Raw genomic sequence first — 25,797 nt, forward strand, 5'->3', positions numbered from 1 at the left:
TTTATTGGAAATAACCACTCGATAAATATTTTTCCGGGAACCCATCTTTAAAAGTTTTTTGGGTTTTTTTGTCCTGTATATGCTCCATGAGTGTTTTTCGGGGAATCCAGTATTTTTTTCTAGTAAGATTGGATATCTCTACTTTACATATATACCAAAATTGCCATACTTTTATGGGAAATAACCACCCGATAAATACTTTTCCGGGAACCCATCTTTAAAAGTTTTTTGGGTTTTTTTTTTACGATTTTAATGCAATTGGATCTATTGTGATAGATGAAAAATGAAGCCATGTATAAAGATACGATAATGCCCCCACCCCCTTTGGTAATGTTTAATTCCACGTTGCAGGCCATAGGCTCTTTTATTTATTGGCAAATTCTATCCGGAGAACAGGACAGTGTCGAAATTTCAGATTTAAGAGAAAGTCAATTTCAGTTTCAAGGGAAAGTCAATTTCAGTTTCAAGAGAAAGTCAATTTCAGTTTCAAAAGAAAGTCAATTCCAGATCATTTCCCTGTTTTATATCACATTGTACAAAAGAGAGCATGGGTCTAAGCTATTTTCGGACAAACAAACGGTTGTTTTATTTCAAGTCTTCAATCGGAGGACTTTTATTCTTGAAATGAAATGAAATGAAATGGGGCTTAACGTCCTACTGTTCTGCTCCTACACTGGGCTAATGAAGACGGGCATATGCCATACAGTGTGCTATGAGGGAAATTTTGCCCGGGCAGCGGCACTATCACCTACTCTTATATCGAATTCCAACTGCCAGGGGATCTTTTACGTGCATTCCAATATATACCGGTACACGGGACCTCGGTTTTTCGTATCATCCACAGGACTAGACAGCTGTCCTTGTCAGGCCCTCCGTCCTGCATCACTGACAAGGGGAAACCACGCCGGAAAATCTGGATGAACTTTCTTGGCCAATGCAGGGATCGAACACCCGACCTCTGGGCTAGCGAGTTAGCGTCTTACCCACTTAGCCCAGTGATCCCCCTTTTATTCTTGAAAACTTCAACTAATATATGTTAAGAATAAAGCCTTTTCATTGGCTTAGAACTAAAATTTGTACTAGGATTGTATCTCTCAACCAATGAAAAGACTGGATCCTTAAAGTATTTTTGTTTATGTTTTTAGTACAAGGTCCCTAGAGAAACTGACGAGGTTGGACAGACAACCCTTCTCCTTGTTACGTACAAGCAGTGAATCAAAACCATGCCACTAAACTCAATGACAGAATTCATGATCTAAGGCGCAACTGTTAAGCCATTCTGCCACCCACCCCCTTAGATTGTAAAAAGACTGATTACCACATCATACTATACACACCCAGAAAGTTTAAGCAATAAAATCGTAGAATTTTAATTGTTAAGTCATATAATCATATGAAATCAAAGACTTTATTCATTACATGACTATAAATGTTTGCCTGATTCGTCAGCGGAAGTCTTCATTTTTCATCTCACATATTGTACTATGTCTCACCATGAGCACATGTTGTACAATGTCTCACCACCGTCACATGAACTAGTCTCACCACCATCACATGTTGTACTATCTCTCACCAGCATCATATGTTATACAATGTCTCCCCAGCATCATATGTTGTACTATGTCTCACCACCATCACATGTTGTACAATGTCTCACCACCATCATATGTTATACTATGTCTCACCACCATCACATGTTGTACTATGTCTCACCACCATCATGTTTTGTACAATGTCTCACCAGCATCACATGTTGTACTACATGTATGTCTCACCAGCATCATATGTTACACTATGTCTCACCACCTTCACATGTTTTACTATGTTTTTTTTTCTTCTAGGCTGTGACCCATCGAGTGCTTATCCAAACAGTATTTTCGGCTTAAAGTTTTACCTCACACAGCCATTGAATTGTCTTATCGTGTGTATACAGTTTATGCTAATACCCATGTCCCAAAAGGATCACAGAGATATTTTTGTTTTTTAGTGACAGTGTGAGTCAATTCATGACGTCTCAGATTGGCCGTTCGAGTATAACATTTACCACATTTCTCACACTGGTAATTTTTCTCTCTGTTGTGTCTCTGCAGGTGAGCCGTCAAATAATTCTTACTAACACACCTGTAATCACAGTACGGACAGGCAACAGGTTTGTGATCCAGATGAGTGAGTTTATGTTTTTTCAAACTGCCACGTGTAAAGATTTTCTCACAAATATCACAAATAAATCTCTCGTATGGCTTTGGGTGACGCTCACTGATAAATACTTTATGCGAGCTTGTTGGTACTAAATGCTTGCTTTTTGGTACTAAATGCTTTCTTTTTGATACCAAATGAGATTGCAGTAAATTGGCATTGTTTTGGATTAATTTGTCAATGGCTTCAATTGTTTCACTATCAGTTGCATTTTTTAACGTTGGAACAATTGTTGATGATTTCCTGTTGGTTTGGTTTGATGATGTTGCTTTGGGTAACTCAGGCGTATTCTTTACTATGGGGAATTCAGATTTACTCGTTGATGTGGGTATTTCAGGATTACTCGTTGATGTGGCTATTTCAGGTTCACTTGTTGCCACGGTTATGTTGGATTTACTTCTCGTTAAAATGCTTGTTTTGGATTGGCTTGTTGCTATGAGTAATTCAGGTTCACTTGCTTCTATGAATATGTTGGGTTTACTTGGTTTGGTTTGACTTGTTTCTATGGGTAAATCATGCTGACCTGTTGCTATGAGTAATTCAGGTTGACTTGTTTCCATGGGTAATTCATGTTGCTGTGTGGCTATGGGTAATTCAGGTTGACTTGTTGCTATGGCTATGTTGGGTTGACTTGTTGCTACATGTATGGGTAATTCAGGTTGACCTATTTCTATGAATATTTCGGGTTGACTTGTTTCTATGGGTAATTCAGGTTGACCTGTTTCTATGATGAGTATCTCGGGTTGACTTGTTGCTATGGGTAATTCAAGTTGACCTGTTTCTATGATGAGTATCTCGGGTTGACTTGTTTCTATGGGTAATTCAGGTTGACCTGTTTCTATGAGTAATTCAGGTTGACTTGTTTCTATGGGTAATTCATGTTGATCTGTTGCTATGAGTAATTCAGGTTGACTTGTTGCTGTCATTATTTTGGGTTTATTTGTTGCTATGGGTAATTCAGGTTGACCTGTTTCTAGGAGTATCTTGGGTTGACTTGTTTCTATGGATAATTCATCTTGACTTGTTGCTATGAGTAATTCAGGTCTTGTTGTTGCTATGGGTAATTCAGGTTGACTTGTTGCTATGGTTATGCTGGGTTTACTTGTTGCTATGGTTATGCTGGGTTTACTTATTTTTAATATGGATGGTTTGTGTTTTCTTCTTGCTACATGTTGTTTTAAAATAGAAGGTGAGACATTGTTTTGGAAAAAACTTGTGGCTTCACATGCCTTTGAAATGGTTTCGTTAGCGATATGGTTACTAGGTTCAACAAATGTTGAACTTCCAGGAACTTTGCCATGATCGACTGCCAAATAAGTATCTGGCGACAAATCTATAGGTTTTAACGATTTACAGACATTTACTACAGTGTTGCAACTGTTTACCGTATCAGACAAGCTCTGGTTACATAAAGACACAATCTGTTCACAGTAAGAATCATAACCAGATATTTTAGAGAAAAGGGAGATAAGTTGTTTGATGGTTGTATTATGATTTATGACCAGACTGTCACAGGTTTGTATAATACTGTTTACATCTATCTTGGATATTAATAGATGAGTTTGTACCACTTGATTCATCACACATGTTGAACTCATTTTGACTCATAGAGGAAACAAGGTCCACAACCTATTTTTTGACTTGATATTCCTTCTTCTGTGTAGCTTATCCTGAAGAAAAAAATAGTAGAAATAATTTGGGTTAATAAAAAAATGTAATTATGTCAAAACAGTGAGGAAATGAGGAAAGATTAGAAGAACGGGGAACAGGGGCGGGGATTTATGGGTCGATTGTCATGACAGGATATCGGAATAATGGATTGTCGTACTAAGGAACAATCAGAACAACTACAGCTTGGTTATGTTTTCTGTGTTGTTTACTGTCAATCAAACACTCAGAATACAGGACCATTTGATTATCGACTCGTCACGTACTAAGGGGCCATCAGAGACTGTCAGACCACCCATCAAACAAACAATGGATGGTTTAAAGTGCCGACTCTAATGAAGTTATTATTGTTGGCAAGAAAGCTCAATGTGTAGGAAGTCGTCTTAGGTTCTTGATGTCCAAATCTAAGTAAAAAAGCAAAATGACAATCTGGGTCACAGGTGAAATCTTGGCAAAATATGAAAAATTAAAGGTCTGTAAAATAAGATCGAATCGGCTGAAATTTGGTGTGTGGCCATCATTTGACACATCCTCTAGTGCCATGCTGTTTAGTAGTTGGTCCAATTCCTACATCGTTTCCAAGCATAACTTTGTATGAAAATCAAAGAAGTGAATGACATAAAAATTGTTCTTTCCTGTGGCTGTAACATCCATAACTAAAAGGCTCAATACCACTCTTGTTGTAACTGAATAATATGTCCCAATCTTTATTCTGGTCAACAAATTGTACTATTTTAGAATATTTCAATTAATTGATGATACAAATTTCATCTTAACACACCTTATTTAAAAATTTTGAAAAATTCAACATAATGGTTTGAAACGTCTAACGTAAACCTTTCCAAATGAAACTTCGATTTAAAAATATTTTCGAACCCTCTGGACAAGTAAAATAGGATGTAATGGATAATTTACACAACATGTAGGACACTTAAACATCTAGTACTTAGATAGAGATATTATTTATTTTCTGGAGCTTTCAAGCCAGCAAGAGTGTTATTGTCCCTTTAATATGTAGGACTAGCCTGGAACATTGGATTGAACGTTCCAGAATTGAATTCTGTCAAACCCCAAAATAGTGACAATCGAGTGACAATGGTGATTTTGGGCTAGAATGCATGCACCGACTGCATGAGAAAATATCTCGACCATCCATGACAGCTGAAACATATTCGTTGTGTTTAATTACGTCACAATTCTACTCACACTACCTCCGTTGTCAGGACTGACAGAACTGTGACAGGACCGAATTCCGTGTCACTCGATGATTCCATCAATCATCGATTTGTCTTGTTTGTAAATATATATATTATTTGTATATTTTATAATATGTACCGGTAGGCCTACATGTTTATATTGTATGCAGTCATCAATGGATATTTCGATATTAATATAATCTTATCTTATAACATTCCGGTGTGATAGTTTGAGTTGACTCCTGGTGTGTGTTTTCTCCTGGGCACTTGCGCATGTCCGAAACTGATGTTTGCCTTAACAACGAAACTATATCTACTTCCTGCGGTGCGAGTTTGTTCCTGGTCAGTACAGGAAAAAGTATATCATGTACTTGATTAAGAGTTTTGTCATTAATAAACATACTTGTTATCGTGATTAGCTGTTGTTTTTGATAGATAGATAGATAGATTTTATTACATAAAACACCCTTTTCGGGCAGCATGTAAATTATACATTACAGTCAGCATGCTAAATACATTATAAAGTGGATGAAAAATAGTGATGAGTAGTTACACGATCAACGGATCTAAGTTGATTGGCTTGAAATTGATACTTCTATCGTTCGTGATTTGTTGCCGTTGTTTTTTTTTTAGTGATTAGTCGTTCTTCACACGTACGATCAGTGGAAACCATACAAATTGATGATTGGCTTGAAATTATCAATTAATTCACCTCCAAAGGAAGATTAAGGCCTTTGATATTTCGTGGCTTCATTTATCACAAATATAAAAGTATGGAATTTCTTATTCCGATTTCTTGAACATAAATATAAATTTATTATACCATCCCATACATGTACATTCAAACATGCATGTAGACAGCCCAAATACAAGAGAGAATATTCGCATTGTGGACGGGTATAATATATACTAAATAATAATAATAAAGATCGTCAATTTGCATCCTCTCGTGGTGGTAATACTGTAAATATTGGTACATAATAGTCTATATATTGATTTGACCGTAAGAAAATCTTAGGGGAAATCCTATCACGAGGAGTCAATGCACACCGCGACTGTAACGGTGTGAGTTGACTCCTACAACTACGCATGCGCCAAACGGTAATCACACACCAGGAACCATCTGAAACTGCCACACCGGACTGACAATCGCGCATCCCCAATTTGTTAGCATCATTCGGTGATAAAGACAGATTATAACTGAAATGGCAAGACACTGACCATCACATTTACATACCTACTACAGTACTAGTACTAACTGCTAGTAGCTAGGGCTGCATTTTTTGAAAGTTTTCTGGCCTGCTAACTCAATCTATTGTTTTGCATTTCTACTTCTAGGGCCTATCAGTTTTTCATAATTGGTACGGTGCGCCATTGGATAAATCGTCCTACCCTCCGTATATTGGATTGTTAACAATATAATAATGCGTGAAGTTGTAACAACAAACCCTTGTAAAGCATTGGTCCAGTAGGTTTAAAGTTTTACCGACGTACGGCGTTTCTTTAGGACGAGTTTATTCCCGCGGTCGGTTGTAATTTTACAGTTGCCGTATCTGGTCATACGGTAATTACAAATTTTGAACTTCAGCGATATAAACAAGAAACGAAATAGTAAAATATCAAAAATCTATTTAATAATTTATGACGTTCACGCCTGCTAAATTCCTATTTTTTGGCACCTAGAAATGGAAATGAAATGAAGTTTAACGTCCTACTGTTCTGCTCCTAACCTGGGCTAATGAAGACGGGCATACGCCATACAGTGTGCTATGAGGGAAATTTTGCCCGGACAGCGGCACTACGGCCTACTCTTATATCGAATTCCAACTGCCAAGGGATCTTTTACGTGCACGCCAATGTGTACACGGGACCTCGGTTTTTCATCCCATCCGAACGACTAGACAGCTTTCCTTGTCAGCCCCTCCGTCCTGCATCACTGACAAGGGAGAATCACGCCGGAAAATCTGGATGAACTTTCTCGGCCAATGCAGGGATCGAACACCCGACCTCCAGGCTAGACCTAGAAATGGACACAAATGTGTAGGAGCTGCAATATCTGTGAGCCGTGATAATTATTTGATGTAAGGCTACAATAATTATGGTTACAATACTCGAGGCTTTGCGCAAGTAAAATTAGGTTCAATTGCAAAATATTTTGAACACAGATCACCATTTAAATAGTGTATCAATTTCAGCCGTGGATAAGAATTGCCACGGCTTCAAATTGCAGCTAGTTGTAAGCCTTGCAGTCGTTGCTTCAACGACATAATTTTTATGCACCATTTCGCTCATTTAAAAGTATAATAATATTAAATATCATAAGAGTTGTCTTCGTGTGATCCAGCAAACGACACATTGTTACACAAAATTTGAATTGATATAATGTGATATAATTGATGGCAAATATTAACATCTCGAGTGGAAATTAACAACGGCAGCACCAAAATCCTATGCAGAGTTCTCTTCACGTGATCCAGCCAAGAACAAATATTTACAGAAATTTTTAACTGATACGTGATTTTTTTGTTCATTTGTATTTTAAATATATATACATAAAGTTTTGTGATATTTTTTTAAAATTTAAATTTACTGTAATATTTGTTTTTATTCATGTATTTTTTATATGTGTTTTTATTCATGTGATTATTTATATGTATTTTGTCTTGTATAAAACACCATATCTTTGGTTGAAGCTTATAATGTGATTGTTTTTAATTTTAAATTTACTGCTGTGGAGAAAAAGACAGGAAGGTCTGTCATTGAGTCAGTGACAATATGACACCCTAAAAAAATGAGGGGGGGGGGAGTTCTCCCGAGAAATGTTTTGAAATTCCCAAACTGAAATGGGAAATGGTGGTCTGTGGAGTATATCCCGGGCGGAAAGTCATATATTTAGTTCTAATAAGCAGTTAGTGTCGATCTAGATTAGTAATCAGAACGAAGTTGATGCAGATCATATTTCAAAATAGTGCAGAATTTGTTTCTTCAGGAATATACTCGGAGAATCCATTCAGGGTTCTGTTTCAGACCGAAGCCCCTTCAGGTCTCCCAACATAATAATTTTAAAACTCATCGAAAAAAGAGCACTGTGTTTCATGATTTTGGGTGGAAATGAGTCTTTATTATTTTTTTCTACAAGATAAAAAAAAAATTTGCCTCAGTTGTCCTTGCCGTGATCTGTCACTGCCATATTGAGTGCGCCTCAGATCATGAATTCTGTCATTGAGTCAATTGGCGTAGCTTTGATTCCCCGCCTGTCCAACCTGGTAGATTTTCACCGAGTTCAACCCACTGCTAAAGTCCCCGACATGCAAGCGAATTATTGAAATGAAATTGAACCAAATGCTAATCCCGAAATGACCTAGTTTGATGACCTAGTTTGTATCGAGTAACTTTGACCCCCCCCCCCCCCCGTCTCCCTCTCGCTTTACGTATAGATGTTTTTATGTGTCGAATTATCACTTAGTTTGTATCGCTAATATTTGGGACCCAAAAATTGACACAATTGGGTAGCAACGCATATAATAATGCAATATGAATGTATACATATAAACTGATTTACATTCAATCGTTTCTGTTTTTACTGTAATTTCTAATCAGTTATGTACAACGAAATACGTGACGAGTGCAAATTGAATGGCAGTCTTTGGCATCTGGTTATTCCAGTCTACTACAGTAGTCTTGCCTTGTGGGGTATTTTTAACATCGTTTATCCAGTCACCTCAATACAAATGGCAGGATATTCGTGCGCTAAGTTTAAAATTTTCGTTGTGTCTTAAATATTCGATAATCAAATGATTCTCTGTTCCTATTTTGATAGACAGTAAACGGCTGGTAAACGTTCAAACTTTAGTTGCTGAGATTTTCTTTTAGTACAACAATCCATTGTTCCGATGTCCTGTTTGAAATGAAATGGGGTTTAACATCCTACTGTTCTGCTCCTGACCGGGCTATTGAAGACAGGCATACGCCATACAGTGTGCGGGAGACTATGGCCAACTCATATATCGAATTCCAACTGCCAAGGGATCTTTTACGTGCACGCCAATGTGTACACGGGACCTCATTTTTTCGTCCCATCCAAACGACTATACATTGTCCCTTGCCAGGCCCTCTGTTCTGTACCACTGACATGAGAGAACCACGCAGGAAAATCCGGATGAACTTTCTCCGCTAATGCAGGGATCGAACACCAGACCTCCAGGTTAGCGAGCCTACGTCTTACCTGCCTAGCCACCGTGCCTCCCGTCCTGTCTGATATACTAGTTCATGACAGTCAACACATAAATCTTGCAGTCAAATTTTTTTCGGGCATTTCAGATCTGCCCCCTAACATTCATCGAGCCTGTACGCCTATGCTCGTTACTTCAGTCAGTTACATAGAAGGATAACTCGTGTTTGTCATTTTTTTTGCGTCACTTCCCGTTTCTTCAAATGTTCGTAACACTACTACCATAGCAATGATCTCGGTGTTAAATAATTATATTTGGAATGTGTTTAACCACTTGTCACATATGTAATAATGGCTGACACCAATAATATTGTCTTTTAAACTAGCGTAATAAAATTGCAGAATTTTAATTTTTAAGTCCTATAATCATATGGACTCAAAGACTTTATTCATAACATGACTATAAATGTTCGCTGATATGTCATGGGAATTCTTCATATTTCATCTCAAATATTTTACTGTCTCACCACCATCACATGTCTTAGTCTTACCATCACATGTACTAATTAAAGCCCAAACAACATCACATGTTGTACTATATCTCACCACCATCACATGTTGTTCTGTCTCACCACCATCACATGTTGTACAATGTCTCACCACATGTTGTACAATCTCTCACCACCATCACATGTTGTACTATGTCTCACCACCATCACATTTTGTACTATATCTTACCACCATCACATGTTGTACAAGGTCTCACTACTCACCACCATCACATGTTGTACAATGTCTCACCACATGTTGTACAATGTCTCACCACCATCACATGTTGTACTATGTCTCCCCACCATCACCTTTTGTACTATATCTCACCACCATTACATATTTTACTATCTCTCACCACTATCACATTTTTCTTTTGGTCACCACCATCACACGTTTTACTATGTTTCCGTTGAGAATCTTTCAGTTTATATTTTCTACCACAAATTTCACAAGTGAATCTTTCTTCTGCGTTGTGACGCATCGAGTGCATATCTAAACAGTGTTTTCGGCTAAAAGTCTTACTGCATACTGAACACGGCCATTGAATTGTTTTATCGTGTACGTATCTTTTATGGCTATATAACGTACCCTTGTCCCAAAAGCGGGATGGACATACGTCGCAGAGGTATTTTTTTTCAGTGACAGTGTGAGTCAAGTCATGAATTGTCAGATTGTTCTTTCGAAGAAAACATTTACCACATTTCGCACACTGGTAGTTTCTCTCGTTGCTATGTATTTTTAGATGATGTTTCAAATAACTGTTAGTGACACACCTGTAATCACAGTGCGGACAGGCAAACGGTTTCTGACCCAGATGTAAAAGTTTATGTCTATTCAAGCTGCCACGTGTTTTTGAAATTTTCCCACAGATTTCACAAATCAATTTCTCACATGGCTTTGGGTGTTTCTCACTCACAAATACTTTAGGCAAGCTTTTTGGATGACTCTCACTGACAGATACTTTATGCGAATCTGCTGTAACATTATCCATGAGATGAGAGCCTCTAACAACATCGTACACATCTGTAATATCGACAAATTCCAGAATCTCATCTCCCCCATCGGCATTGCTCTCTAGTAAATTATTGATGGCCTCCATTGTTTCAATATCAGTTGCATTTCTTTGCCTTGGTTTAACAATTGTTGATGAGTTAATGTTGTTTTCGATTGGTGATGTTGCTGTTGGTAAATCAGGTTTACTTGTTGCTATGGATAACTCGGTCATATTAGTTACTATGGAGAATTCAGATTTACTTGTTGATATCAATAATTCAGGTTCACTCGTTACTATAGATATGTCAGGTTTATCTGTTGTTAACTCAGGCTTGTTGGTTACTTTGGGCAATACTTGTTTCCTTGTACCTACATATGATTTAGGATAGATAGTTACTATGTTGCATTTGAGATTATTGTTTGATTTTGGAAATGCAGAGTTACTTCTACCCGTTCCTTTGAGTGTTTCTGGTTTACTTGTTGCTATAGGCAATTCACACTCATCTGTTGCTATGGTTTCTATACATACTTCAGATTTACTTGGTGCTTTAGGTGATTTTAATATACTGGTTGCTAATGGTAATTTACCGTGACTGCTTTGTGGGTGTAATTGTAGATTATTTGTTACTTTGAATGATTCAGATTTACTTGTTGCTATGGGTAACATAGGTTTATTTGTTACTATTGGTAAATCAGGATTAATCATTGCTATGGGTGGTTTCGGTAGAATGCAATGACTGCTTAGCAGATTTAATTGTGGATTACTTGTTATTTTGGATGACTCCGATTTACTTGTTACTACAGGCAATTTAGGATTACTGGTTGCTATAGGTATTTTTGGTTCACTTGATGCTATTTTTATGTTGGGTTTACTTCTTGTTAAAAGTTTTGGTTTGGATTGTCTTGTTGCTATGGGTAATTGAGGTTGACTTGTGGCTACGGATAATTGAGGTTGACTTGTTGCTATGGGTAAATCCGATTGACTTGTTGCTATGGGTAATTGAGGTTGACTTGTTTCCAAGAGTTGAGTTGTTGCTATGGTTATGTTGGGTTTACTTGTTGTTATGGGTTGTTCAGGTTGACCGGTTTCTAAGAGTAATTCAGGTTGACTTTTTTCTGTGGGTAATTTATGTTGACTTGTTGCTATGAGTAATTCAGGATGACTTGTTGCTATGAGTAACCCAGGATGACTTGCTGCTGTCATTATTTGGCGTTTATTTGTTGCTACGGGTAATTCAGGCCTTGTTGTTAGTATCGGTAATTCAGGTTGACTTGTTGCTATGGTTATGCTGGGTTTATTTGTTGCTATGGTTATTTTGGGTTTACTTTTTTTTAATATGGAAGATTTGTTTTTTCTTGTTGCTACATATTGTTTTAAAATAGAAGGTGAGACATTTTTTTGGTACAATCTGGTGGCTTGACATGCCTTAGAAATCGTTTCCTTAGCATTCTGGTTACTAGGTTTGAAAAATGTTGAACTTCCAGGACCTTCACCATTACCGACTGCCAAATAAGTATCTGGCTTATCTGGCGACAAAACTATAGGTCTTGACGATTTACAGACATTTATTACATCATTGCTACTGGTTACCGTATCAGGCAAGATCTGGTTACATAACGACACAATCTGTTCACAGTAAGAATCATAACCAGATATTTTACAGACATTTACTACAGTGTTGCAACTGGTTACCGTATCAGACAAGCTCTGGTTACATAAAGACACAATCTGTTCACAGTAAGAATCATAACCAGATATTTTAGAGAAAAGGGAGATAAGTTGTTTGATCGTTGTATTATGATTTATGACCAGACTGTGACAGGTTTGTATTATACTGTTGACATCTATCTTGGATATTAATAGATGAGTTTGTACCACTTGATTCATCACACATGTTGAGGTCATTGAAGTTTGAAGTAGGGTGTCCACAAATTATTCTTTGACTTGATAATTCTTCTTCCTTGCAGATTATCCTGGAGAAACAAATTGTAGAAATAATTTGGGTAAGTTAAAAGATGTAATTGTGTCATGAACTAGTATATCAAACACAGCATCTGACAGGACATCGGAATAATGGATTGTCGTACTAAGGAACAATCAGAACAACTACAGCTTGGTTAAGTTTTCTGTGTCAATCAAACACAAGGAATACAGGACCATTTGATTATCAACCTGTCACGTACTAAGCGGTCATCAGAGACTGTCAGACCACCCATCAAACAAACAAACAATGGATGGAATAAAGGGCCGACCCTAATGGAACTTATTATTATTTATTTTTATCTGTCCAGTGTTGGCAAGAAAGCCCAGTGTGTTGGAAGCCATCTTATGTTCTTGATGTCCAAATCTAAGTAAAAAAGCAAAATGACAATCTGGGTCACAAGTGAAATCTTGGCGAAATATGCAAAATGAAAAGTCTGTAAAATAAGATCGAATCGGCTGAAATTTGGTGTGTGGCCATCATTTGTCTCATCCTCTAGTGCCATGCTGTTTAGTAGTTGGTCCAATTCCTACATCGTTTCCAAGTGAATGACATAAAATTTGTTCTTTCCCGTGACTGTAACATCATAACTTAATATGTAGCCTGGAACGTTGGATTGAACGTTCCAGAAATAAATTCTGTCAAACCCAAAAATAGTGACAATCAAGTGACAATAAGGATTTTGGGCTAGGTACGTAGAACGCATGCATCGACTGCATGAGAAAATATCTCAACCATCCATGACAGCTGAAACATATTCATTGTGTTTAATTACGCCACGATTCTACTCACACCACCTTCGTTGTCGGGACTGACAGAACTGTGACAATTGTAATTCCATCAATTCGGAACGTTCTGAAATGGCAAGACATTGACCCTCATATTTACCATCTATACTATCTTGGGCTACATTTTTTGAAAGTTTTCTGCTAAATAACTCAATTTTGTTTTAAAAGTTTTCTGCTGTTTTGCATTTCTAGGGCCTATCAGTTTTTTATACAATGTCACAACAATGTAGTGTACGGTGCCCCATTGGCCATTGCCACATTGGATAAATCGTCCTATCCTCCGAATATTGGATTGTTAACAATATAATAATGCGTAAAGTTCTAACAACAAACCCCTGTAAAGCATTGGTCCAGTAGATTTGAAGTTTTACCGTTGAACGGCGTTTCTTTGGGACGAGTTTCTTCCCACGATCGGTTGCAGTTGCAATTTACAGTTGCCGTATCTGTGTCATACGGTAATTACAAATTTTGAGCTTCGGCGATATATACACGAAACGAAGTAGTAAAATATCAAACGTCTATTTAACAATTAATTTATGACGTTCACGCCTGCTAAATTCCTATTCATTGGCACCTAGAAATGGACACAAATGGGTAGGCCCATGATATTTGTGAGCTGTGATAATTGTCTTATTAACGGTTACACTTTTCGAGGATATCATATGCAAGTAAAATTAAATTCAATTGCAAAATTTTGAACACGTATATCATCATGGTCGCTATTTAACTCTCTAGCCCACATCTTCTCAAGCTAGATGCTGTAAACCACGCAGTCATTGCTTCAGGAACATATGCCCCATTTCACTCATTTAAAGATACATTATGTAAGATTTAGATAAAGAGCTAGACATTCTTGCTATAGTAGTCGAAAATAAATAATGTAAAATGAATAATTTAAAAATTTTATTCAAATCACTCTATCGCGAACAAAGATATTAGCCTTTGAAGGTTTGACAAGACGTGTGCAATAATTTCAACCACTGTACTGGTTGTTCGAAGCGAAGTCTCGCTCCTTCATTTTTAGCTTAAATCAAAATATGGCTAAACTGTTCTAATCTATTTAGTATCGGAGAAATCCGATGCCATTGAGAGTTTATTATGGCCTGGATAAGTTAATTAATGTCTAATTAATAATTTAGAAAACATTTCAGGCCTAAAGAAAGACCTGCAATAGACAGATTTAGCTCTTGCATAATGTATGTTTAAAAGTATAATAATGTTAAATTTCATACGAGTTGTCTTCATCATATATTTAAAATATACGTAAAGTTTTGTGATATTTGTTTTTATTTTAAATTAACTGCGATATTTGTTTTTATTCATGTGATTATTTATAGGTAGTTTGTCTTGTATAAAACATCATATCTTTGGTTGAAGCTTAATGTGATTGTTTTTAATTTAAAATTTACTGTGGAGAAAGAAACAAGAAGGTCTGTCATTGAGTCAGTGGTCTGTGGAGTATATGGTCTGTGGGAAGTCATATACTAATTAGTATCACATTGTACAAACACTGACTACTATATTGTACAAAAGAGAGAGAATGTGGTCTAACTAGGCCACTTCTGGAAAAACAAATGGTTCATTTTTATTTCAATTGGAGGTCCTGGGGTTTTATTCATGAAAACTTCAACTAAAATATTTTAAGAATGCAGCCTTTTCATTTGCTGAGAGCTAAAATTTGTACTAGGATTTTAGCTCTTAACCAATGAAAAGGCTAGACTCAATGACATAATGCATGATCTAAAGCGCATGTGTTAAGCCATTCCCCCACCAAACCCACCGCATATTGTATAAATAATTATTAACATATTGTACAACCAATGAAATGAAATGAAATGGGGTTTAACGTCCTACTGTTTTGCTCCGAACTGGGCTAACGAAGACGGGCATACGCCATACAGTGTGCTATGAGGGAAATTTTGCCCGGACAGCGGCACTACGGCCTACTCTTATATCGAATTGCAACTGTCAAGGGATCTTTTACGTGCACGCCAATGTGTACACGGGACCTTGGTTTTTCGTCTCATCTGAATGACTAGACAGCTGTCCTTGTCAGGCCCTCCATCCTGCATCACTGACAAGGGAGAATATCGCCGGAAAATCTGGGTGAACTTTCTCGGCCAATGCTGGGATCGAACACCCGACCTCTAGGCTAGCGAGCCAGCGTCTTACCCACCTGGCCACCGTAATCACCCATACAACCAATGACGACCACATTGTACAACAACTGAATAACATATATTGTTGACAATGACGACCACACTGTGCCACCATTGAATACCGTATTGTAAAAACACTTGACATAATTCAAGAATTTTAATTGTTAAGTCATATAATCATATGAACTAAAAGACTTTATTCATTACATGAGTATGACTATAAATGTTTGCCTGATTTGTCATGGGAATTCTTCATATTTCATCTCAAATATTTTACTCCCACCACCATCACATACAGAGGTCGCAGTGGATCAATTTCGAGTTGCGTAAAAATATGCAGACATTCCAAAATTTTGCATTTTTGCCCTCTACATCTGCGTGACTTAGAGCCTCTCAAAATACTCAATATAGAAGCATGTAAAGTCGTTTTGTGAACAACCCTATTTTAAGCGTCCTTTTTTCATTGATATGCCTACTGTATTTAGTCTAATGACGACTGGAGATTAACGGCATGTCTATGGTTGACAGCACAGTCATTTGAATCTTTCACTTCGACAGGACGTAAAGAGAAAATTATCGCTATGAAAGCCAACATTTAATTAGCTGAATGTAAACAGTATATTGTGTTCTAGCCAATCCCAAGTCTTGTATGAAATTTGCTTTATTGCTTCCAATAGGATAGTTATGTAGGCTTACTGCCATGAACTTATGAATGAAATAAGAGGAAATATAAAAAACTACGGAGACTACGTGCAGTAGGGGTGTGTAAATGCAGGGTGAAGCCCATAAATTGTATAAACTACGACATAGAATAATCTAATTATTCTCACGTCGGGGAAATTTTCTTTGTGTAAATTACGCAGCGTCCGTCAATATTTGCGTTTATTTTGAAACAAATGCGTGAAATACGCAGATTTTTGCGTGACTGCGACCTCTGATCACATATTTTACTATGTCTCACCATGAACACATGTTGTACTATGTCTCACCACCATCACATGTTGTACTATGTCTCACCACCATCACATGTTGTACTATGTCTCACCATCATCACATGTTGTACTATGTCTCACCATGACCACACGTTGTACTATGTCTCACCACGAGCACATGTTGTACCATGTCTCACCACCATCACATGTACTATGTCTCACCATCACATATTTTACTATATCTCACCACTATCACATGTTTTACTGTATCTCACCACCATCACGTTTTACTATCTCTCACCAATATCACATTTTTCTTTCGGTCACCACCATCACATGTTTTACTATGTTTCCGTTGAGAACCTTTCAGTTTATATTTTCTACCACATGTTGTACAATGTCTCACCACCATCACATGTTGTACTATGTCTCCCCACCATCACCTTTTGTACTATATCTCACCACCATTACATATTTTACTATCTCTCACCTATCACATTTTTCTTTTGGTCACCACCATCACACGTTTTACTATGTTTCCGTTGAGAATCTTTCAGTTTATATTTTCTACCACAAATTTTACAAGTGAATCTTTCTTCTGCGTTGTGACGCATCGAGTGCATATCTAAACAGTGTTTTCGGCTAAAAGTCTTACCGCATACTGAACACGGCCATTGAATTGTTTTATCGTGTACGTATCTTTTATGGCTATATAACGTACCCCTGTCCCAAAAGCGGGATGGACATACATCGCAGAGGTAGTTTTTTTCAGTGACAGTGTGTGTCAATTCATGAATTGTCAGATTTTTCTTTCGGATAAAACATTTACCACATTTCGCACACTGGTGGTTTCTCTCCTTGCTATGTATTTTTAGATGCTCTTTTAAATAACTGTTAGTGACACACCTGTAATCACAGTGCGGACAGGCAATCGGTTTCTGATCCAGATGTAAAAGTTTATGTATTTTCAAGATGCAACGTGTTTTATAAATTTTCCCACAGATTTCACAAATCAATTTCTCATATGGCTTTGGGTGTTTCTCACTCACAAATACTTTAGGCAAGCTTTTTGGATGACTCTCACTGACAGATACTTTATGCGAATCTGCTGTAACATTATCCATGAGATGAGAGCCTCTAACAACATCGTACACATCTGTAATATCGACAAATTCCAGAATCTCATCCCCCCCATCTGCATTGCTCTCTAGTAAATTATTGATGGCCTCCATTGTTTCAATATCAGTTGCATTTCTTTGCCTTGGTTTAACAATTGTTGATGAGTTAATGTTGTTTTCGATTGGTGATGTTGTTGTTGGTAAATCAGGTTTACTTGTTGCTATGGATAACTCGGTCATATTAGTTACTATGGAGAATTCAGATTTACTTGTTGATATCAATAATTCAGGTTCACTCGTTACTATAGATATGTCAGGTTTATCTGTTGTTAACTCAGGCTTGTTGGTTACTTTGGGCAATACTTGTTTCCTTGTACCTACATATGATTCAGGATAGATAGTTACTATGTTGCATTTGGGATTATTGTTTGATTTGGGAAATGCAGATTTACTTCTACTCGTTCCTTTGAGTGTTTCTGGTTTACTTGTTGCTATAGGCAATTCACACTCATCTGTTGCTATGGTTTCTATACATACTTCAGATTTACTTGGTGCTTTAGGTGATTGTAATATACTGGTTGCTAATGGTAATTTACCTTGACTGCTTTGTGGGTGTAATTGTAGATTATTTGTTACTTTGAATGATTCAGATTCACTTGTTCCTATGGGTAACATAGGTTTATTTGTTACTATTGGTAAATCAGGATTAATCGTTGCTATGGGTGGTTTCGGTAGAATGCAATGATTGCTTAGCAGATTTAATTGTGGATTACTTGTTATTTTGGATGACTCAGATTTACGTGTTACTACAAGTAATTTAGGATTACTGGTTGCTATGGGTATTTTTGGTTCACTTGATGCTATTGTTATGTTGGGTTTACTTCTTGTTAAAAGTTTTGGTTTGGATTGACTTGTTGCTATGGGTAATTGAGGTTGACTTGTGGCTATGGGTAATTGAGGTTGACTTGTTGCTATGGGTAATTCAAGTTGACTTGTTTCTATGGGTTGAGTTGTTGCTATGGTTATGATGGGTTTACTTCTTGTTAAAAGTTTTGGTTTGGATTGACTTGTTGCTATGGGTAATTGAGGTTGACTTGTGGCTACGGATAATTGAGGATTACTTGTTGCTATGGGTAAATCCGATTGACTTGTTGCTATGGGTAATTGAGGTTGACTTGTTTCCATGAGTTGAGTTGTTGCTATGGTTATGTTGGGTTTACTTGTTGTTCTGGGTCGTTCAGGTTGACCGGTTTTTAAGAGTAATTCAGGTTGACTTTTTTCTGTGGGTAATTTATGTTGACTTGTTGCTATGAGTAATTCAGGATGACTTGTTGCTATGAGTAACCCAGGATGACTTGCTGCTGTCATTATTTGGGGTTTATTTGTTGCTATGGGTAATTCAGGCCTTGTTGTTAGTATCGGTAATTCAGGTTGACTTGTTGCTATGGTTATGCTGGGTTTATTTGTTGCTATGGTTATTTTGGGTTTACTTTTTTTTAATATGGAAGGTTTGTTTTTTCTTGTTGCTACATATTGTTTTAAAATAGAAGGTGAGACATTGTTTTGGTACAATCCGGTGGCTTGACATGCCTTTGAACTCGTTTCCTTAGAGATCTGGTTACAAGGTTTGAAAAATGTTGAACTTCCAGGACCTTCGCCATTACCGACTTCCAAAAAAGTATCTGGCTTATCTGGCGACAAAACTATAGGTTTTAACGATTTACAGACATTTATTACATCGTTGCTACTGGTTACCGTATCAGACAAGATCTGGTTACATAACGAGACAATCTGTTCACAGTAAGAATCATAACCAGATATTTTTGTGAAAAGGGAGATAAGTTGTTTGATGGTTGTATGGTGATTCATGACCAGACTGTCACAGGTTTGTATAATACTGTTGACATCTATCTTGGAAATTAATAGATGAGTTTGTACCACTTGATTCATCACACATGTTGAGGTCATTGAAGTTTGAAGTAGGGTGCCCACAAATTATTCTTTGACTTGATAATTCTTCTTCTGTGTAGCTTATCCTGAAGAAACAAATTGTAGAAATAATTTGGGTTAGTTAAAAGATGTAATTGTGTCAGGAACCAGTATATCAAACACAGCATCTGACAGGACATCTGAATAATGGATTGTCGTACTAAGGAACAATCAGAACAACTACAGCTTGGAAGTATTCTGTGTCATTTACTATCAATTAAACACACAGAATACAGGACCTTTTGATTATCGACCTGTCACGTACTAAGGGGTCATCAGAGACTGTCAGACTACCCATCAAACAAACAAGCCATGGATGGAATAAATGGCCGACCCTAACGGAACTTATAATTTTTTTTTATCTGTACAGTGTTGGCAAGATAGCTCAGTGCGTAGGAAGCCATCTTATGTTCTTGATGTCCAAATCTAAGTAAAAAAGCAAAATGACAATCTGGGTCACAAGTGAAATCTTGACGAAATATGCAAAATGAAAAGTCTGTAAAATAAGATCGAATCGGCTGAAATTTGGTGTGTGGCCATCATTTGTCACATCCTCTAGTGCCATGCTGTTTAGTAGTTGGTCCAATTCCTACATCTTTTCCAAGCATAAATTTGTATGAAAACCAAAGAAGCGAATGACATAAAATTTGTTCTTTCCCGTGACTGTAACATCCATAACTTAATATGTAGCCTGGAATGTTGGATTGAACGTTCCAGAAATGAATTCTGTCAAACCCAAAAATAGTGACAATCAAGTGACAATAAGGATTTTGGGCTAGAACACATGCACCGACTGCATGAGAAAATATATCAACCATCCATTACAGCTGAAACATATTCGTTGTGTTTAATTATGCCACGATTCTACTCACACCACCTCCGTTGTCGGGACTGACAGAACTGTGACAATTGTAATTCCGTCAATTCGGAACGTTCTGAACGGTTAATCACGCGTCCCCTATTTCAATTTGTTAGTATTCGGTTATCAATAGAGATAACTGAAATGACAAGACATTGACCCTCACATTTACGATCTATACTATCTTGGGCTACATTTTTTGAAAGTTTTCTACTAAATAACTCAATTTTTTAAAAAAGTTTTCTGCTGTTTTGCATTTCTCGGGCCTATAATTGGTTTTTCATAACAATGTCACAATATGTGAAGGCGCTATTGCACTTTCGTACCTCTATCAGTTCCCGTGGTCGTAGGCACTTGAAATTATTAGAGGATGTTACGGGGGACTAGCAATGACCACACACCAAATTTCAGCCGAATCGATCAATAACTTTTTATTTTACCGACCTTTTAATTTCTAACGAGAGAGAACTTTATCTGTTTGACGCCATTTGCTTTGTTTACTATTTAGACTCGAATAACAAGACACTAAGACGGAAACCGACACACTGCACTAGCTGCCTATCTCTGCAGTTCATAAAAATTAATATAATTTTCGTATACTTTAATTTTTGCGCGAAGCCACCATGTTCTATAAAATACTATTTGGTGTTGATCAGTGGATTGGCCTTTAGGTGTGAATATTGCCGTGACCTTGATTTTGACCTTGAGTCTTAACTTCTCATCCATATCAGGGCCTTTGCGTTTATGATTGCCGTGGCCTTATTTCTTACTGTATTTTCAAAGTTAATGTTCGAGGTGAAAGCAGAGACGACGTCCTTCGGAAAAGATGATTGGGTCAAAGTCGTAGGTCAAGGTCATGTTACAGAAAACTAAACTCAAACTTTTCAATGTCATTTTTTGGACATTTGACCTTGACTTACGACCTTGACCCCTTGACCCCGTAACCATTTTCGAAGGCTATCACCATGGCTTGAACCATCGACGTTTACCCTGGCCCTGTCCCAAAAATGAAATATGGTCACGGCACGCATAAACGCAAAGGGTCCGAGATGGATGGGAAGTTCGGACTCTAGGTCAGGGTCAAGGTCACGGATGGTTAACGGTGACTAGTGGAGGTCACTACGACCTTTCACATTGACCACGCCCATTGACTTCCTTTCGGACACGGGCCCCTCTCCGTTTGACCCTTTTCTGACCGAGCAGTGTGTGACAGAACCAAGGTAAACGTCCATGATAATACAGTAAGAAATAGGGTCACGGCAAGCATAAACGAAAAGGGCCCGAGATTGATGGGAAGTTTGGACTCAAGGTCGAAGTCAAGGTCACGGATGGTTAAAGGTGACTAGTGGAGGTCACCACGAACTTTCACATTGACCACGCCCTTTGACGTTCTTTCGGACACGGGCCCCTCTGCGTTTGACCGTTTTCTGACCGAGCAGTGTGCGACAGGGCCAGGGTAAACGTCGATGGTTCAAGCCAAGATTATGGGCTTTGAAAATGGTTATGGGATCAAGGTCGTAAGTCAAGGTCAAATGTCCCATAACTGACTTTGAAAAGTTTGAGTTCAGTTTTCTGTAACATGACCTTGACCTACGACTTTGACCCATTTATCTTTTCTGAAGGACGTTGTCTCTGCTTTCACCTCAAGCATTACCTTTGATAATACAGTAAGAAATAGGGTCACGGCAAGCATAAACGAAAAGGGCCCGAGATGGATGGGAAGTTTGGACTCAAGGTCGAAGTCGAGGTCACGGATGGTTAAAGGTGACTAGTGAAGGTCACCACGAACTTTCACATTGACCACGCCCTTGACTTCCTTTCGGGCACGGGCCCCTCTGCGTTTGACCGTTTTCTGATCGAGCAGTGTGCCACAGGACCAAGGTAAACGCCCATGATTCAAGCCAAGTTGATAGCCTTCGAAAATGGTTACGGGGTCAAGGTCGTAAGTCAAGGTCAAATGTCCCAAAACTGACTTTGAAAGTTTGAGTTTAGTTTTCTGTAACATGACCTTGACCTACGACTTTGACCTTTTAACTTTTCTGAAGGACGTTGTCTCTGCTTTCACCTCAAGCATTAACTTTGATAATACAGTAAGAAATAGGGTCACGGCAAGCATAAACGAAAAGGGCCCGAGATGGATAGGAAGTTTGGACTCAAGGTCAAAGTCAAGGTCACAGATGGTTAAAGGTGACTAGTGGAGGTCACCACGACCTTTCACATTGACCACGCCCATTGACTTCCTTTCGGACACGGGCCCTTTGCGTTTGACCCTTTTCTGACCGAACAGTGTGCGACAGGACCAAAGTAAACGTCGATGGTTCAAGTCAAGGTGATAGCCTTCGAAAATGGTTACGAGGTCAAGGTCGTAAGTCAAGGTCAAATGTCCCAAAACTGACTTTGAAAAGTCCGAGTTTAGTTTTCTGTAAGATGACCTTGACCTACGACTTTGACCCAATTATCTTTTCTGGAGGACGTCGTCTCTGCTTTCACCTCGAACATTAACTTTGATAATACAGTAGGAAATAAGGTCACGGCAAGCATAAACGCAAAGGCCCCGATATGGATGGGAAGTTTGGCCTCAAGGTCAAAATCAAGGTCACGGCAATATTCACACCTAAAGGCCAATCCACTGATCAACACCAAATAGTATTTTATAGAAAATGGTGGCTTCGCGCAAAAATTAAAGTATACGAAAATTATATTAATTTTTATGAACTGCAGTGTTAGGCAGCTAGTGCAGTGTGTCGGTTTCCGTCTAAGTGTCTTGTTATTCGAGTCGGTTTCCGTCTTAGTGTCTTGTTATTCAAGTCTAATTAGTAAACAAAGCAAATGGCGTCAAACGGATGAAGTTCTCTCTCGTTAGAAATTAAAAGGTCGGTAAAATAAAAAGTTATTTATCGATTCGGCTGAAATTTGGTGTGTGGTCATTGCTAGCCCCCCTTAACATCCTCTGAAAATTTCAAGTGCCTACGACCACGGGAACTGGTAGAGGTACGAAAGTGCAATAGCGCCCAATGTGAATGTGGTGTGTACGGTACCGCATTGGCCATTGCCACATTGGATAAATTGTCCTATCCTCCGAATATTGGATTGTTAACAATATAATAATGCGTAAAGTTGTAACGACAAACCTTGTAAAGCATTGATCCAGTAGATTTGAAGTTTTACCGTTGTACGGCGTTTCTTTGGGATGAGTTTCTTCCCGCGATCGGTTGCAATTTACAGTTGCCGTATCTGTGTCATACGGTAATTACAAATTTTGAGCTTCGGCGATATATACACGAAACGAATTAGTAAAATATCAAACGTCTATTTAACAATTAATTTATGACGTTCACGCCTGCTAAATTCCTATTTATTGGCACCTAGAAATGGACACAAATGGGTTGGCCTATGATATTTGTGAGCTGTGATAATTGTCTTATTAACGGCTACAATTGTTACACTTTTGGAGGATATGATGCAAGTAAAATTAGGTTCAATTGCAAAATTTTGAACACGTATATTATCATGGTCTCTATTTAACTCTCTAGCCCACATCTTCTCAAGCTAGATGCTGTAAACCACGCAGTCATTGCTTCAGGAACATATGCCCCATTTCACTCATTTACAGATACATTATTTATGTAAGATTTATATAAAGAGCTAGCCATTCTTGCTATAGTAGTCGAAAATAGATAATGTAAAATGAATAATTTAAAAATTTCATTCAAATTACTCTATTGCGAACAAAGATATTAGCCTTTGAAGGTTTGACTAGACGTGTGCAATAATTTCAACCACTGTACTGGTTGTTCGAAGCTAAGTCTCGCTCCTCCATTTTTAGCTTAAATCAAAATATGGCTAAACTGTTCTAATCTATTTAGTATCGGAGAAATCCGATGCCATCGAGAGTTTATTATGACCTGGATAAGTTAATTAATGTCTAATTAATAATTTAGAAAAGATTTCAGGCCTAAAGAAAGACCTGCAATAGACAGATTTAGCTCTTGCATAATGCATGTTTAAAAGTATAATAATGTTAAATTTCACAAGAGTTGTCTTCATCATACATTTCAAATATACATAAAATTTTGTGATTTTTTTTTAAAGTTTTATTCATGTGATTATTTATATGTAGTTTGTCTTGTATAAAACACCATATCTTTGGTTGAAGCTTAATGTGATTCTTTTTAATTTTAAATTTACTGTGGAGAAAGAGACAGGAAGGTCTGTCATTGAGTCAGTGATGGATCATAAGGTAGTCTGTGGAGTATATCCCGGGCGGGAAGTCATATACTAATTAGTATCACATTGTACAAACACTGACTACTGTATTGTACAAAAGAGAGAGAATGTGGTCGAACTAGGAAATTTCTGGACAAACAAATGGTTCATTTTTATTTCAATTGGAGGTCCTGGGGTTTTATTCATGAAAACTTCAACTAAAATATTTTAAGAATGCAGCCTTGTCATTGGCTGAGAGCTAAAATTTGTACTAGGATTTTAGCTCTTAACCAATGAAATGGCTAGACTCAATGACATAATGCATAATCTAAAGCGCATGTGTTAAGCCATTCCACCACTAAAACCAACCACATATTGTATAAATAATTATTAACATTTTGTACAACCAATGAAATGAAATGGGGTTTAAAGTCCTAAATGTTTTGCTAAGAACTGGGCTAACGAAGACGGACATACGATATACAGTGTGCTATGAGGGAAATTTTGCCCGGACAGCGGCACTACGGCCTACACTCTTATATCGAATTCCAACTGTCCAGGGATCTTTTACTTGCACGCCAATGTGCATCACTGATAAGGTAGAACCACGCCGGAAAATCTGGGTGAATTTTCTCGGCCAGCGTCTTACCCACTTAGCCACCATAATCACCAATACAACCAATGACGACCACATTGTACAACAACTGAATACCATATATTTTTGACAATGACGACCACACTGTGCCACCATTGAATACCATATTGTAGAAACACTTGACAGAATTCAAGAATTTTAATTGTTAAGTCATATAATCATATGGACTCAAAGACTTTATTCATTACATGACTATAAATGTTTGCCTGATTCGTCATAAGAATTCTTCATATTTCATCTCACATATTTTACTATGTCTCACCATGAGCACATGTTGTACAATGTCTCACAACCATCACATGTTGTACTATGCCTCACCATCATCACATGTTG

General features: G+C 37.6%; 3 protein-coding genes across 10 annotated transcripts in view; all 3 read right to left on the minus strand.

The window, feature by feature from the left end:
• The window catches only part of LOC126830957 (zinc finger protein 816), a 402,542-nt gene that overhangs the window by 220,723 nt on the left and 156,022 nt on the right, over window positions 1-25,797 (minus strand). The window lies entirely within an intron of this gene.
• LOC126830959 (zinc finger E-box-binding homeobox 1) lies at window positions 1,346-23,842 on the minus strand. 8 transcript variants are annotated; one of them, XM_056102666.1, is made up of 3 exons: window positions 20,617-20,682; window positions 16,667-19,791; window positions 1,346-3,866 (listed from the first exon to the last, which is right to left on the minus strand). In XM_056102666.1, the coding sequence occupies exon 3, from the start codon at window positions 3,792-3,794 to the stop codon at window positions 1,935-1,937; it is 1,860 nt and encodes a 619-aa protein (XP_055958641.1). In that variant the 5' UTR covers window positions 3,795-3,866; window positions 16,667-19,791; window positions 20,617-20,682; the 3' UTR covers window positions 1,346-1,934. The 8 variants fall into 8 exon arrangements, 7 of the variants coding, with proteins under 7 accessions (XP_055958641.1, XP_055958642.1, XP_050417479.1 ...); XR_008788964.1 differs by having other exon boundaries at window positions 2,617-3,866; window positions 20,617-20,702; XM_056102667.1 differs by lacking the exons at window positions 16,667-19,791; window positions 20,617-20,682 and adding an exon at window positions 9,286-9,422.
• Window positions 10,100-14,121, minus strand: LOC130013990 (hunchback-like protein). The gene is made up of 2 exons (XM_056102668.1): window positions 13,880-14,121; window positions 10,100-12,750 (listed from the first exon to the last, which is right to left on the minus strand). Exon 2 carries the CDS (start codon window positions 12,680-12,682, stop codon window positions 10,100-10,102), a length of 2,583 nt encoding a protein of 860 aa, XP_055958643.1. The 5' UTR covers window positions 12,683-12,750; window positions 13,880-14,121.

The sequence above is a fragment of the Patella vulgata genome, chromosome 8, assembly GCF_932274485.2.
Source record: "Patella vulgata chromosome 8, xgPatVulg1.2, whole genome shotgun sequence".
Taxonomy (NCBI): Eukaryota; Metazoa; Mollusca; class Gastropoda; family Patellidae; genus Patella; species Patella vulgata.

Coding starts and splice junctions, on each gene's coding strand:
- LOC130013990 (XM_056102668.1), bottom strand. CDS start 12,682: ATGACCTCAACATGTGTGATGAATCAAGTGGTACAAACTCATCTATTA.
- LOC126830959 (XM_056102663.1), bottom strand. CDS start 19,723: ATGACCTCAACATGTGTGATGAATCAAGTGGTACAAACTCATCTATTA.